Source organism: Salmo salar, chromosome 05 (genome assembly GCF_965601325.2).
Source record: "Salmo salar chromosome 05, fSalSal1, whole genome shotgun sequence".
Taxonomy (NCBI): Eukaryota; Metazoa; Chordata; class Actinopteri; order Salmoniformes; family Salmonidae; genus Salmo; species Salmo salar.
Genome location: NC_138295.1, coordinates 29,594,325 through 29,609,457, shown reverse-complemented (window position 1 = coordinate 29,609,457; position 15,133 = coordinate 29,594,325). Strand labels below are relative to the sequence as shown.

Below are 15,133 nucleotides of genomic sequence, written 5' to 3'. Positions count from 1 at the left end.
GAGCAGTAGTAGTAGTAGTAGTAGTAGTAGCAGCAGGGGTAGCAGCGGTAGTAGTAGTAGTAGCGGTAGTAGCAGCAGCGGTAGTAGCAGCAGCGGTAGTAGCAGCAGCGGTAGTAGCAGCAGTAGTAGTAGTAGCAGCAGCGGTAGTAGCAGCAGTAGTAGTAGTAGTAGTAGCAGCAGCGGTAGTAGCAGCAGCGGTAGTAGTAGTAGTAGTAGCAGCAGCGGTAGTAGCAGCAGTAGTAGTAGTAGTAGCAGCAGCAGCAGCAGTAGTCGTAGCAGGGGTAGCAGTTGTAGTAGCAGTAGCAGCGGTAGTAGTAGCAGTAGTAGTAGTAGCAGGGGTAGCAGTCATATTAGTAGCAGTAGCAGCAGTAGTAGTAGTAGTCGTAGCAGGGGTAGCAGTAACAGGGGTAGCAGTAGCAGGGGTAGCAGTAACAGGGGTAGCAGCAGCAGGTGTAGTAGTAGCAGCAGCAGTAGTCGTAGCAGGGGTAGCAGTAGCAGGGGTAGCAGTAGCAGGGGTAGCAGTAGTAGCAGCAGCAGTAGTCGTAGCAGGGGTAGCAGTAGCAGGGGTAGCAGTAGCAGGGGTAGCAGTAGCAGGGGTAGCAGCGGGTAGCAGTAGCAGCGGTAGCAGTAGCAGCGGTAGCAGTAGTAGTAGTAGTAGCAGCAGTCGTAGCAGTAGCAGCGGTAGCAGGTGTAGTAGTAGTAGTAGCAGCAGCAGTAGTCGTAGCAGGGGTAGCAGTAGCAGGGGTAGCAGTGGCAGCAGTAGCAGCGGTAGTAGTAGTAGTAGCAGTCGTAGCAGCAGTAGCAGGGGTAGCAGTAGCAGCGGTAGCAGTGGTAGTAGTAGCAGTAGCAGGGGTAGCAGTGGCAGTAGTAGCAGTAGCAGGGGTAGCAGTGGCAGTAGTAGCAGTGGCAGTAGTAGCAGTAGTAGGGGTAGCAGTGGCAGTAGTAGTAGCAGTAGCAGCGGTAGCAGTAGTAGTAGCAGTAGTAGTAGTAGCAGCAGCAGGGGTAGCGGTAGTAGGATCAGTAGTAGTAGCAGTAGTATTAGCAGTAGTACTAGCGGGGGTAGCAGTAGTTGCAACCCTTCCAGGGAAAAATGACTTTACCACATTGTTAAACAGTTTTTCTCAGAACTCCAATCATTTGCACATATTGATTGGGCTGGGTTTTAGCAAAATGTGATGTTTTTAGCTACATTTGATGGTTTTAGCTGCATTTGATGGTTTTGGCGCTTAGTAGTGACAGTTAAGGTCTGCCTTCGAGGCATTGGAATTGGCAGTTGGGGCATGCGCACAGGACAAGCACAGACCCACCCACACTCAATGCTCCATACTGTATCAATGTCAGGGCTGACATTAGATGGCTAAGCCACCCTGACTGTGAAAATGATGAAGTTGGCCTACTGTTCAAAGAGATGGAGGAGCACAGTATTCCATCTCATATGAAGTGATGGGATCAAATCAAAGGCTTGCAATATACCCCAGAAAAGTTGCAAGTAAATCACTATGCGTGCACGACACACACACACAGTATGACAAACACAGAGCATAATGATGATTACCCAGAGTGCCTGAGGGTAAACGGTATCCCAGATGCCTATGCTGCCATCAATACTCATTAAATGGGTAGACAGTAATTAAGGGTCACAGAGTTTGTTTTAATCATCATTGGCATTCTAAATTTGGGACATGGGCTATAGTGGAAAGATGTGAATTGAACACCCACAGGCACTCTGGGTAATCAATGAGCAGAGTATTGCTGCTTGAAATTATGAAGTACTCTTTATTCTTTTCACCCGAGGTAAAGTAATATGAAATGAGTTGACCAACATTTGAACTGATAAGCCAATTGGCAATCAGCTTACTAATAAGCTGACTCCATAGATATTCAACCACTGGAGGCGTGGCCTAGTTCTCAGGCTTAAAAACCCTACATGTATGTATGGTAACGTCTCAGCGGAAACAACAGAGCATTTGCACTAGCCCTTATAGCAAAGGGCCTTGAAAAACACAGACTGGAAACCACCATTTATAGTGCACGTCACTACAAAGACAATGCTGAAGTTTCAAACAGGGTAATTTTCATTCCTACTAATATCTGAGCCTTACAGTGCAATTCAGAACGTTGTTCCTGAAGCGCCTTCTTGGGTGAGATATTAAATCAGAAGAAGAGTTGTGTGGGGTGACTCAGAGCAATGTTGTACTACGCAGTTGGGAGAACAACAGGAAGCTTGAATCTGACCCGATAACACAGGAAAACTGCTGCTGGTATCGTGGCGAGAATCAACAACACTTTATATGGTGCATGGCGCCAACCGTTTGTGAGATGTTGGTGGGGTTTGATGTCACAAAAGCACCTGTTCCTCTTTGACATCTCACTTCTATTTGCTTGGCATGACGGCATATATACAGCGAGAGCGGCATTTAGAGGAAGGACACCTGTGTACTGAGCATCACAGCATTGCAAAGCTAACCTCAAAGTGAAACTGTCAAAACGTGGGACGTTGTGAAACGCAGTGGTGTTAAACTGAAACCGAGTCTGGGGTTTTGCTGAAGTATCTCAGCCATTTCAGGTGTCTTAAGTATGCCCAAGCACAAAGCACCACATCTGTTGTTTTAGTCCTGGCTGAATCTGCCATGTTAGTTTTTCAGCAAACTGATAATGCGTATACCGTGTGAATCGTCATCCCTGTGTTTTGAGGGATATTACAGAGTTTAAAACAGGTGCTGCATCCAGTTTGGGTAAGAAAATGGGAACAAATTGATGCTTAAAACAAAAGTGCTATGCATGTAGCCTACAGATGAAGGATCTGTTTTGTCATATCAACTTGCCATACTTCTCTTTTAAAAGAAGTATTGACACGCATTATTATTTTGACTTTCTCCAAACTGAAGGCCATTAGGCTATCCCTAGACATATGACATATCTTCACACCTAGAGGAGCCTCCAGGCTTCCGTCCTCATTTTGAATGAGGAAAAAAAAAGAATTACAAGGACAGTTTGGGAAAACTCATCCCAATCGACCACTGCAAAACGTACACGCTGGGGTAATAATCACATAACGAACGTTCTATAGTAATACTAGTTGCGTACGAATAGGGCTATTAGTGAACATACTATATCTTTACCGGATGAGTTTTTCAACCAAGAAAGCTCTAAAACTGATGTGGGTGGGGGCCATAAAAATAGTGCCACAGTGGCTCGTGGATCTGCATACCCACATCAATACAGAGCTCATGTCGAGTTCATTTCCTGCAATTTGACACATTTTTAGTCGCGTACAAATAGGGCTATTAGTGAACATACTGTATCTTTACCAGATTAGTTTTTCAACCAACAAAGCTCTAAAACTTTGATGTAATACAGTGTTTCCCAACTCCAGTGCTTGAGTACCCCCAACAACTCCAACAAAAATGTGTGCCGTTGGAGGTACTCGAGGACTGGGGCTGTTGGATGTAGTCGAGGACTGGTGCTGTTGGAGGTACGCAAGGACTGGTGCTGGGAAACATATGACATAAGCTCATCTGACTCATCCGGCTCACACAGGGAGCCTGCAAGACCGCTGTGAGGTAACAATCTCACCCAGGAATTATATAGACGCCCTCTTAAGGACAGGGTCAAGGGAAGGTTATCATAGCCTGCTTATTCACTCAAATAACCTTATATTCAAAATTATGAACAGTAATAAATATGCTGGTGAGTGAGTGTGTGTGAATTCTGCCATGAATGTCAATCCCTTGGGCATCATCCTGTACAAGTAAAGTCATGGTTAAAAAAATTATAATAATAAAGCAACACCTCAGGGCACAACACCTTTCCCCAATGTGACCTACCTGTTGTGTATGTACTGACATGTGTAACTGATAGAGGCACACACACACACACACACTACATGTTCATGTTTTAAAATGTAAGTAAATTGTAAAGTCTTGTCTGTAATGTATTCTTCGTTATATGTTGAACCCCAGTAAGACTAGCTGTCGCCATTGGCGTTGGCTAATGGGGATCCAAATAAATCAAATGATCAAATAACAAAGGCTAGCAAAAGTCTGAATTGTGCAGGGCACGTGGCATCCATCCTACCACAGACAACCAATTGGGACTTATTCAATATACCAACATTGCCAAATGTACAGTACAACCCCAGTAAAACTCCAGAGAGATGCCGTTATGACAGAGTGCATGCTGCTGCCCTTTGTGCTCGCATTCATCTTGTCTATGTGGCCATTTAATGGCACATTTTCTCCTTAATAATGCGGATGGAGCGTTCTGTTCGACTCACCACCCTTCCGCCAATCAAAAACGTCCCATCCGTCATCATTACTGAGGGCTTAGGAGACTGCTTTCTCCCTCCATCTGCTCCCCTCACTCACATTCACTGAGCCATAGTTCGCAGCACACAATGGAAATACGCTGCAGTCTAATAGCAGAACATTGGATGGAACACCACTACCAAGGTAGTCAATGGTCACCACTGACTAAAATCCTATTTTTGTCCTATTTTACCCTGCCCAGAGTGTATGTTGTATGGTATTACAATATTACATGTTACCACCCAATTTCCGTTTGAATGTTAATTGTGCGATTCAGTAGATATTGTGATACTGAGAGAAAGTTCACAAGGCATACAGTAGTACAGCAATAAGCAGGTCCTGGCTATTCTGCCGCCCTAGGTGAAACAATAATATTGCTGCCCTGCAAAACTAAAATCTGTATTTTCCGGACGTTGATATGAGGTTCATTTTTAGTTCGGAATTAACAGAAATTTGAAACGTTGAAAATGCGTATTTTCTGGATGTTTAAATCAGGTTTGAATGAACGTTGAAAAGACGTCATTTCTAAATGTCTATATTTAGACCAAATCAAGGCCGGTCCAGAACAGACAAAATCTGAACCATACATAGAGGTCTAGGTTTGGGCCAAATCAAGGATGGTCCAGACCGAACCAAAAACCAATGTCTGTGGAAATCATTGTTGGTCTGCAATGCCCCAAACAAAGACTGCTGGTCTGGACAGGACCAAAAAAAGACATCCGAAAGATATTGGTCTGTCCTTACTGGAATGGAATGTAGGCCTGCAATAGAATTGTATGAATGTCCATCCATGTGGTAGACCCACCGTTTGTAAAACAGGCCATTGCATTGGCTTTATTAGTCCTGATTCCTGTGACTAATCAATTTGGCTATTTAAGCTCTGAATATCAGCTACCAATCTTCGTCAAATAAAATTGTATTGGTCAAATGCGCCAATTACAACAGGTGTAGACCTTACCATGAAATGCTTAATTACCAGCCCTTAAACAACAATGCAGAGTTATTAAAAAGTAAGTAAGAAACCTTTGCTAAATAAACAGAAAGGAAAAATAGTAACACAAAATAACAATAATGAGGCTATATACAAGGGGTACCGGTACTGAGTGAATGTGTGGGGGTAAGGGTTAGTCGAGGTAATATGTACATGTAGGTAGGGGTAAAGTGAGTAGGCATAGATAATAAAACAGAGTAGCAGCAGGGTATGTGAAGAGTGTGAAGGTATGTGAGAGTGTGTGTATGGCGTCAATACGCAAGTGTGTGTGTCCGTGTGTGTGTTGGAGTGTCAGTGTAGTATGTGTGAGTGTGTGGTTAGAGTCCAGTGTACATCGAGCCTGTGCAAAACAACAGTAATAAAATAAGAGGGTCAATGCAAATAGTCCAGTTAGCCATTTGATTAGCTATTCAGCAGTCTTATGGCTTGGCGTAGAAGCTATTAAGGAGCCTTTTGGTCCCAGACTTGGTGCTCCGGTACCGCTTGCCATGCGGTAGCAGAGAGTCTATGACTTGGGTGGCTGGAGTCTGACAATTTTTTGGGCCTTCCTCTGGAGTTAATCTGAGCCTATTTGTAGTGTGTTTACATAGCGGGACATGCAAAAGTATTTTCTTTTTCGCTAAGATCAGCTCATCAAAAATGTACATATACAAACTTGAAACCATTGATCATGACAATTTAGCCCACAGAATGAAACTTCTGATTGTCCATTCCATATTGTCCATTTTACTTTTAACTCTCCTGTTTTTGGGATATGTTTGTTAACATGTCAGCACATTTTTTTATTTGATTGGGTGCCATTTATGTTAGACTATTTGATTGGAGAAACCTGCATGATGTAAAAGGTGTCTGTCTCATTACATTGCATCACCAGCCTACAGGCTGCAGAAAAGGCCACAGACAAGATATGGTAGAAAGAGTATCTGCTCCATGGTTTATGTTAGGTGATTTTTATGACGGAACATTGGTGGAGCGCCGCAGCGATGCGTCTCTGCGTCTCTACAACAGCACCCTGCAGAGGCACGCTTGGAATGGGTAAGTGAAATATTTTGCGCCCCTGTCTAACAGAATGAGCACTGCGTATCACAAGGTGTCATCAGGGCTCACCTAAAAAGCCCATATGCTACTGGTTGAGAGAAATTGCCATTGTTTTTAGGCAGAATTATGTGAGGTTTTGTGTGTTGTTGGAGGTGCGTCTTGGTCAGTTTAGCTCAGAAAATGCCACCCTCTTCAATCTGACTCCTAATCCTGCCTAATGAGTGGCCGGCCTTGGCCATCAGTTGCTGTGCACAATATCAAGTGTGACAGCCTGTAAGGACAGTACAAATAACTGGGCAAGCCGACAGTTGTCCTTCCTTCTTCCCAGTAGCTAGGGAGAGTTGGTCGTCCATGGCCTGGGGTGAGGCTAATTAGCCAACATCCCCACAGAGCCACGCATTGCCAGGGTCATTTACCACCATGTTTGCCCACTCAAGCACCTCAAATCCCTGGGCTCGGCAACTACGCAATGGCATAACAGGGTTTCCATTGACACATGGTCTTGTTGGCCTAGTATTTTTTACGACAGGCCTCCATCCATCTGACAAGGCTGCTCTGTATTAATTCTGATTGGGCGTTAGTGGGATGCTGAATGTCTTGATAGGTTGGCTAGTTTTTGGAATGATTTCTCATTGGCTGCTGAGTCAGACCTGTGGTGAGGAGAGACTAGTCGAAGTAAATGGAGCGTAGGAGAGAATAGGAGAGAAGAAGCAAGGCAAGGATTAATCCGAGGGACTGCTCATCTTTATGCTTCGCCGAAGGGCTCAGAACAGCTTTGGTTCTGATCGTTTGATCTCCCCACCATATGTCTTCCGCCTCAGTCCTACGGTTCCGCAGCCAGAGAGACAGAGAGCCATAGATGGAAAGGCAGGAAGTGCTAAATCAACTGGTTTATGTTCCAAGAGGCCATGAATCTGGAGGAGGCTGTAGATCATGTTTTTACTTCTCTCCTGAAGTACTACCGGTACTCACACTCGGTATAATAAACCATTTTCAATTAAGGGGCTATAAAAAAGTTGTGAGAATGTTACAAGATATTAAAAACTTTCCTAATATAAAAAGAGAACCGAATTAAACGGATACGATTGGTTTGACACCTCACCTTGAGTAATTTGACAGTAACAGACCAAAGACAGAGTTCAAGGTTCAAAATACCAGTAGAGCGTAGTGTGAATTAAAATGTCCTAGGCACAACTAAGGGTCAAGGTTCAAAGGCTACAGACAAAGAAAGGTCAATGCAAAGAGAGTAGTTGTACTTTATAGGTGCTCTGATTCTGCCAAGACTCCAGAGTCAGTTTGATGAAGCCAGGATTTTGTTTCCATTTCTATTCATGTCCTCCATAGAAGCGACAGCTGGCAGCCACTGCAGCAATACATTTGCCATTGTTATGAAGTCCTTACAATATTGGGTCCTGGTGGAGAACATGTTAAATTTCTTATAATAGCAGTCGAAAAAATTTGAGCACAGTATTTGGAAGCCAAGGGCCTTCAACACACCTAGCCCTAGTGACTCTGCAAAATCAGGTGGATGGATTGTTGGATAGATAGAAGTGTGGCCAAAGAGGCTTGATGCTGTAGTCTCATACTGAGGAAAAGGCTAGATTAGAATAAAATGTTACAGGTAACTTCTACCTTATCCTAAGTCATTGTGTTTCTCATTTCCTCAGCTAGACGAACACTAAAGTGTCAAATGGAATGCAGGTGACTGCCAAAGCATGGTGTTTCACAGTCAACAGCCATGCGACATCCTTGAAATCAATGGAGTGCTGATGATAATTCCATTGAGTCAGGTACATGTGTGGTGCTAAGAGATTGATTTCTGTCAGACCTATTGAATTGAAGAAAGACCAGAAACAGGGTAGTGTTCCTGCTCGCCTATGTACAGACGCAATGGAGCAAGCAGAGTAACGGACTCCTGTACGGCACTCGCAGAGTGCGGCCAGTGGGGAAACCAATTTTATTTCAGTCCAGTAACCCCTTCAACAGAAGAACCTTACCATGACTAATAGCACTTCCCCTTTGATGTGATACACAACAACAGGGACCTCCCAAGTAACTATGGCCCAAGTCATACAAACTCAAGTCCATTTGTTACTTTGGTGAACATTAGCCCTCCCTTTGGTCATATGGTTGTTAACATGCTGTTGGTGTTCCACTTTGCCTGACCGAGTTTGGGGTTGGCGGTTTGACTTTCGCTGGCAGGGTCGTAGCACAGGTCACACTACTCCCCCATTGCCAAACTGCCACTACGACACCAGCAGCAGACAAAGGCAACTAGGTGATTGGTCGTCAACCCGAGTGATACCAAAAACAAGGCAGAGTCTAGGACAAGGCTAAATTACGTCAAATCAGATTTCAACCAATTAAGTTCTTGATAAAATGTTTGGACATTACAAGAACAGGAGAGTTGTAACTACTTTAGGCTGCCCATACTGAAGTTTGATGATACACTTAGGACGAATCAAAAGGTGCCTTCTGCCCACAACAGGGATGGCAACCGTAGTGCTGCTTTTCTGGCCACTTCAGTTTCCATAGCAACTACACACCTATCGTGTTCCATATCATCCTCCAAAGGGACGAGTAAAACCTTTCAAAGGGTATCCTTTTGTTCTTTGTGAACAAGCAAGACAAAGAACTGTTCAGAACAAAGTCCTTATGCCAAGAACAAAAAGGTAGAAACATTTTTACTGATGTTTACTTGCTTCCTCTCTTTCTTCCTTTGACAGACGTAGAGGATCGGTGAAGATCCTAGGTTCACACCTACGACGCCAGAAAGATGATATGGCCCCCCCATCGGTGGCATTATTGACATAGTACATCCCCATTGGCCTTTCGCTGCAATACACATGCAACACAGTCTAAGGACCAGGATGACTCATCTAAAACGTTTAAGTTACCCACTATGTAATGTTCTACTACAGTAGCTTAGAGACCTGGTTAATGGTTGTTGGAGTAGGGGAGAAGTGGACCAAAAGAGAGTACACAATGTTCATAGCTATAGGGTGAAATTATGCTCATTAATGCAGTCACACACACACACACACACACACACACACACACACACACACACACACACACACACACACACACACACACACACACACACACACACACACACACACACACACACACACACACACACACACACACACACACACACACACACACACACACACACACGGGGGTAATTTGGCCTGCTATGTAAGGGGTGGAATATGAAGTTATGGTTGTAAATACCAAGCATGCCAAATGGCCCCCAACCCCCCTTCTGAGTGTTTCTCAGATTCCCCAACAAGCCGAGCCCTCAAGTCATTCAGAGCCTCCTCAGAACTGTTACGCCCTAGGAAAGGGTATTTAGGGGACGCTGCTGTTTAGTGTTTACCGAAAGCTGAGGAGGGAGACACAGGACAGCTGTATCCAGCCTGTCCAGTCTGTTTACCACAGCCAGATTAGCCCGAAGGCACTCAAACAAGCGGCTTAGGGAAATGGGGTAAATATGAGTTTGCACAGCAAGGAGAGCCAAAAAGCCAATGTGAGCTTATAGGATCAAATTTGAACAGAAAAGTTACCACTGTTTGCAAATCTTGAAAAGGAGGTAGTGCTCGGTTCGGAACAAAATATAACATGAATGAAAATGTCCAGGAAGTAGTCCATGTCAGAGATTTTTTTTGATATTCTGAGAAATTAGTTTAGCTTTGCAGAAACATTATCTATTTCCAACCCGTGGCCCCATAACAGGGGCGGGAGAAGAAATGTGACTACTGAAGAAAGAGACAGTGATAATATTGCATCTTGAAATAACAGGAAAATATTGCCTAAACAATTGGGCATTTATTAATCCAGCAGCAGTTTGGTAGAAGGCCCTTGAAAAGGGATCCTTAACGTCACAGTAGTTTGCTACCGTGTGTCACTTGGAGAGGCACTGCATTTGTCTGGTTTACTGTGTGTGTCACTAGCAGAGTCAAATAGTTCAGATGTTTTTATAGATAAAATTGCTTGACAAACTCATACCTTGACCCCTATTATTTTAAATTAGTGTCATATAAGATGTTAGAGGTTATAAAAGGCTTTTAGAAAATATAACAGAAAGGGTCTCTGTATGAAAATTATTTCTCTCTCACTCACACAGTGATGTCGATGATTACACAGATGCAATGTCTGGAACTTGAACATTTTATGGGAACAGGTTTCACTTAGAAGCAAAGTGTGTCTGTGTGTGTGTGTGTGTGTGTGTGTGTGTGTGTGTGTGTGTGTGTGTGTGTGTGTGTGTGTGTGTGTGTGTGTGTGTGTGTGTGGGTAGTATTATTGACACCTTGAGTACAAGGCAATTCCACAATATCACTCAAAAATACATTAATGGAGTACAAAAAGTAATGCATGCATTAATACCATACATTTTAACATGCATGCAATGATGCATCACTGCCGGTAAAAGATAGGCTACAATGGATGTGTTTACACAGTCAGCCGAATTCTTATCACAGAGCTGATTGATCAAAAGAACAATTAGTGAAAAAATGATTTGAATTGTCTGCCTGTGCATAAGCAGCAAGTATGGCACACTTGTGCCAACCTACCTCCATGATTCGGTGCAGGTGCAATCACGATTCCTTTCGCGTCCACTTTCGGTGAATTCTGGCCGTACATGCCATCGTCCTTGGTTAGAATTTGCTTAGGATTGCCTTTGGAGTCAAGTACGGTGGCATTGACCGTAGCACTAACATGGTCTTCCTTGCTGATGGTTTTGTCGGCACGGATCGACAGTATACATCTGGGCAGAACGAGCACCAACAAGACGACCGGGAGATAGCTGCATGGCGTTGCTGTGGTCCACCTCTTGGGCATCTTCGGAATGTCTTACTGTAATGTCCCCTTTACATCCAAGCTGTTATTCAGGGAATCGAACCACTCCAACGATCCCCCCCACCAAAAAAAAGAAAAAAAAGAAAGACAGACACGGGCTCGGCGTCTTCCGTGTGGCGTCCCGTCATAAAAACATGCTGTGCTCTTCACACAGTTTTCTTATTCCAATACATGTGTAGCCTACACTTCATTTGGAATGGAAAAAAAAGAAAAATGATAAAAGCGCACATTAGAACTGTAGGGAGACAAGCTGAAATAATGAAATGAAATGGCTTTGGGCAGATGTAGACTATATCCATATGTTATAATTTTCCTATTTGCTGTCAATTGTTTAATATTACAAGACAATCCATGTAACCTTTTTATCGCATGAAAACCTAAGCAGAGCCCTTTATTTGAATATCATAGGCTCTTTATTAATGTCAACTATAATGCGCATTTATATCGTTCGAGTACTTAGCAGGCTATCCCGAAAACAAATACATAGCCTATGCATTAAAATGAGAAGGTTATGAAAAGCCTATAGACCGTATCCAGATTTTCAATAGCCGGCACGCTGTCTGAGTGGCAATGTCTTTGTAAAATATGCAAACGTTACAGCTGTGTATTATTGCCACAAGTGAACAGCTGTCATTACTGATTTGTGTTCACAATATCGTGCCAATAATAGCGAGCTACCTTTGCGCGGAGCCACTAATATTCGATTTATTTCGCATTGATTCACACCTTCGAAAGCCATGACGCGGTACCTACCTTCTCCATTTCCTCGAACCAAAACGATATTGATAGAAAACCTCTGGATGAACGTTCAGTGGCCCTTGCCATCAAAACAACGATAATGCGATTCACTCTCTGGTCTTTTCCTTCTGGATCCACACAGCGCAAGCGCAGCGCGATTTAGGAGAGGACGACAACTGCGCTTGTAGGCCTACCATCACGCCAACGTTCTCAATATCTGAAAAGACGGCCACCTGTAGTTAGCCTTACAATCACCTCACCTGTCAACATTAATGGTACCGTTATTTAATAAATTATAGCCTACTGATAAAGAGTGGTTTGGTCACAGTGTCCCTCATATCCAATTGTAGGCAGTCAATTAGGTAAAACGTTTTCAAGACATGTTCTAAACTGGTAGGCTATAGTCTTATTGATTAGAGGAACCAATATGTCACTATCCTGCAGTGACAGGTTTATGCTACCAAAACCAAACTAAGCTATAAAGATCTGTTTATGTAGCCTAATCAATATTGCTTGTGAATTTTGGGATTTTATGACAGTGTTTTCACCAAGTCCAATTTCGGGGAAAAGGGAACAAAAGATATGACAATCAACCTGACAACAAGCACCTGCTCAAAGCTTATGGATCCCCTTCACACATAGTGTGTGTGTGTTACACTGTTCCAATCTGAACACAAAATGGCTTCCCTTGGTATTCCACTACTTTGTCCATTTGCCACTATACCCTCTGGTCCCGCTCTATCCATTGTTGACAGGCTCTTGTATTTTCCCACCTGTGCTGTGCTCTGCACAAAAGCCAGTCGATTTGAAACTAACAGCCAACAGTAGCCTCAGGATGAAGCGGGGGAGTTTGAGATGAGTCTCTCCAGTCCATGACCAGTGTACAGACTTTCAGCCATTATTAAAAGCATGACTAGGAGGAAGGACGTGGGAGGATGAGGGAGAGAGGGATTCTGGCAGAGGAGGATAGGACTGATGGGGAGGAGGAGAGGGAGAGTGTGGCGGAGGAGGACGGGAGAGAGGGAGAGTGTGGTAGCGGAGGAGAGGGGGAGTCTGGCAACAAAAGAGGAGAGGAGAGAGTAAATTGTCTCCCCTTAGACCAGGCAGGTGGCTACATTGAGAGATCGGCTTTCCTTTGGCAAGAAGAGAGCCCGCGGCCACCCGGGGCTCAGTGACAAGCTAATTGATACATGTCGCTCGGGCTTGCTCCTGTCACTAAATCCGTGCGGCACTGGAGAGACCTGCTGGAGAAACCTGCTGAGGTGGAAAAATGACTGAATGATATAAGATCTGATTCTCAATGGAGTCGTGCAGTAAAGATCACAGACGCGGGTCTTGGTCCAGTACAGACAGTAGAGAGATGGCTGGGTTGTTGTTACAGTACATCAAACCTGGATACTGTTATGGATGGATGGATGGCTGTGAACTAAATCACCGAGGCTTTGGTGGGCGGTTGAAGTTACAGTAAATTAGGAACGATGGGCTGTTTAACTACAGCATCTCTGAGATGTCACTCCTGATATGACAGAAAAACTAAGGGGGGCGACATGCTGTCCACTTTAATTGAAGTAAAGAAAGGTGTCAGAGCTGTCTCTGATATAAAATATCAGGTTTTGCCTTAGAAACATTGATTGTGCCTGTCATTTGTTTTTATGCAGGTATTCTTTCACTTCCTCTGCCCTCTTATCAGTAGTGGAATTAGGTTTGAGATGTCCTATATTAATACATACCACTGTTACTGTCTTGCTGATGTTCTGATGAATCAGAGACTGCGTGCAGGGCCTACAGGCAACGGAGTATTTTCCAAATTCCACCCACATATTTTCTCAGCTCAAGAAAACAGTAACGTGAAGTTCATAGGAGCACACCGAATTTGTGTCAAATGAAAGATAAGGGTCTATGTTTTAGAGAAAATAAGAGATATACACTGGGGTCCAAAATTATTGACACCCTTGTTAAAGATGAGCACTAATGTCTGTATAAAGTAAATTCTTCAAATAGTGAGTTATATTGTATGCTAAAAACAGGGGACATTATATTAGGTTATACTAATACAGACCAACATGAAAGATATTTTGTTTAACAAGTACACATTTTTTTTCAAAAGGTAGGGGTCAAACTTACTGACACCACTTCAGATTCTTATAAATAAAGTAATGTAAGTTTAGTATTTGGTCCCATATTCCTAGTCTGCAATGACTAAATCAAGCTTGTGACTCTACAAACTTGTTGGATGCATTTGCAGTTCATTTTGGTTGTTTCAGATTATTTTGTAAATAAATGGTAAATAATGTATTGTGTCATTTTGGTGTCACTTTTATTGTAAATAAGAATAGAATATGTTTTGAAACACTTCTACATTATGCTACCATGATTACAGATAACCATGAATGAATCACGAATAATGATGAGTGAGAACATTGCAGAGTCAAATATCATACCCCCAAGACATGCTAACCTTCCCTGTGATTGTAATGGTGAGGTTAGCATGTCTTGGGAGTATGATATTTGTGCCTTTGTAACGTTGTATTGGTCAATCAGTAGTTTTTGTTTGGTACTTTTAAAGTGTCTCAGCGTCATTCTGTTACCATGGAATTGACCCTGTGTCAACTATGATCAAAATCCAACCACGCAACCGTCGTATGGTTAGGTATGGTATGGTTTGTTATGGTTTGCTATGGTATGGTTTGGAATGGTTCGGTATGTGTGCAGATTAAGGACTAACTGCACAAATATGTTCAGTTGGTGCCACAATCCTAAAGAGGAGCAATAAACTAAGCTACGTAAACAATAATCCAGGTCTCACATAAAAGCAATAATTGGATATTTCTCCATTCTGTTGGGTAGAAAAAACATCCTCTCTGCCCAGTGAAGGATTATTGACATACTGTAAGCTTATTCAACAATAGGTTGTCCTCCGAAGAGTGACAGGAATGTCTTTCTTCTGGCATCAACACCTAAGGGGCTTTTTGTGGGTTGTGTTTTAAATGGTGTCTGAAGATGCACAATTGAGTATGGTATAGATTAGAAAAAAGTTGCTACAAGGAAGAGGATAGGGAGTGTGTAGGCGTTGTTTAGGACAGGATGTTTCAATGAATGTCAGAGCATGGAGCTCTTGAACACAGTGACACTTACCTATGACGTATGTGTTTGTGTTTTTTTTTTTCATGTGTTTGTGTGTGACTGCCACTGTGGA

General features: G+C 43.2%; 1 protein-coding gene across 8 annotated transcripts in view; it reads right to left on the bottom strand.

Annotated features, from left to right (window-relative positions):
• Positions 1-12,089, bottom strand: part of LOC106604565 (E3 ubiquitin-protein ligase RNF130) — a 72,164-nt gene extending 60,075 nt beyond the window's left edge. For 7 of the 8 annotated variants that reach the window (XM_045718036.2, XM_045718037.2, XM_045718033.2 and 4 more), the window contains exons 1-2: positions 11,953-12,082; positions 10,914-11,384 (exon numbers count right to left, since the gene is read on the bottom strand). In XM_045718036.2, the coding sequence (XP_045573992.1) occupies positions 10,914-11,181 (268 nt within the window). In that variant the 5' untranslated portion in view covers positions 11,182-11,384; positions 11,953-12,082. Of the gene's footprint in view, positions 1-10,913; positions 11,385-11,952 lie in introns of all 8 variants that reach the window. The other variant, XM_045718031.2, reaches the window with a different exon arrangement.
• Between the last annotated feature and the right edge of the window lie 3,044 nt (positions 12,090-15,133).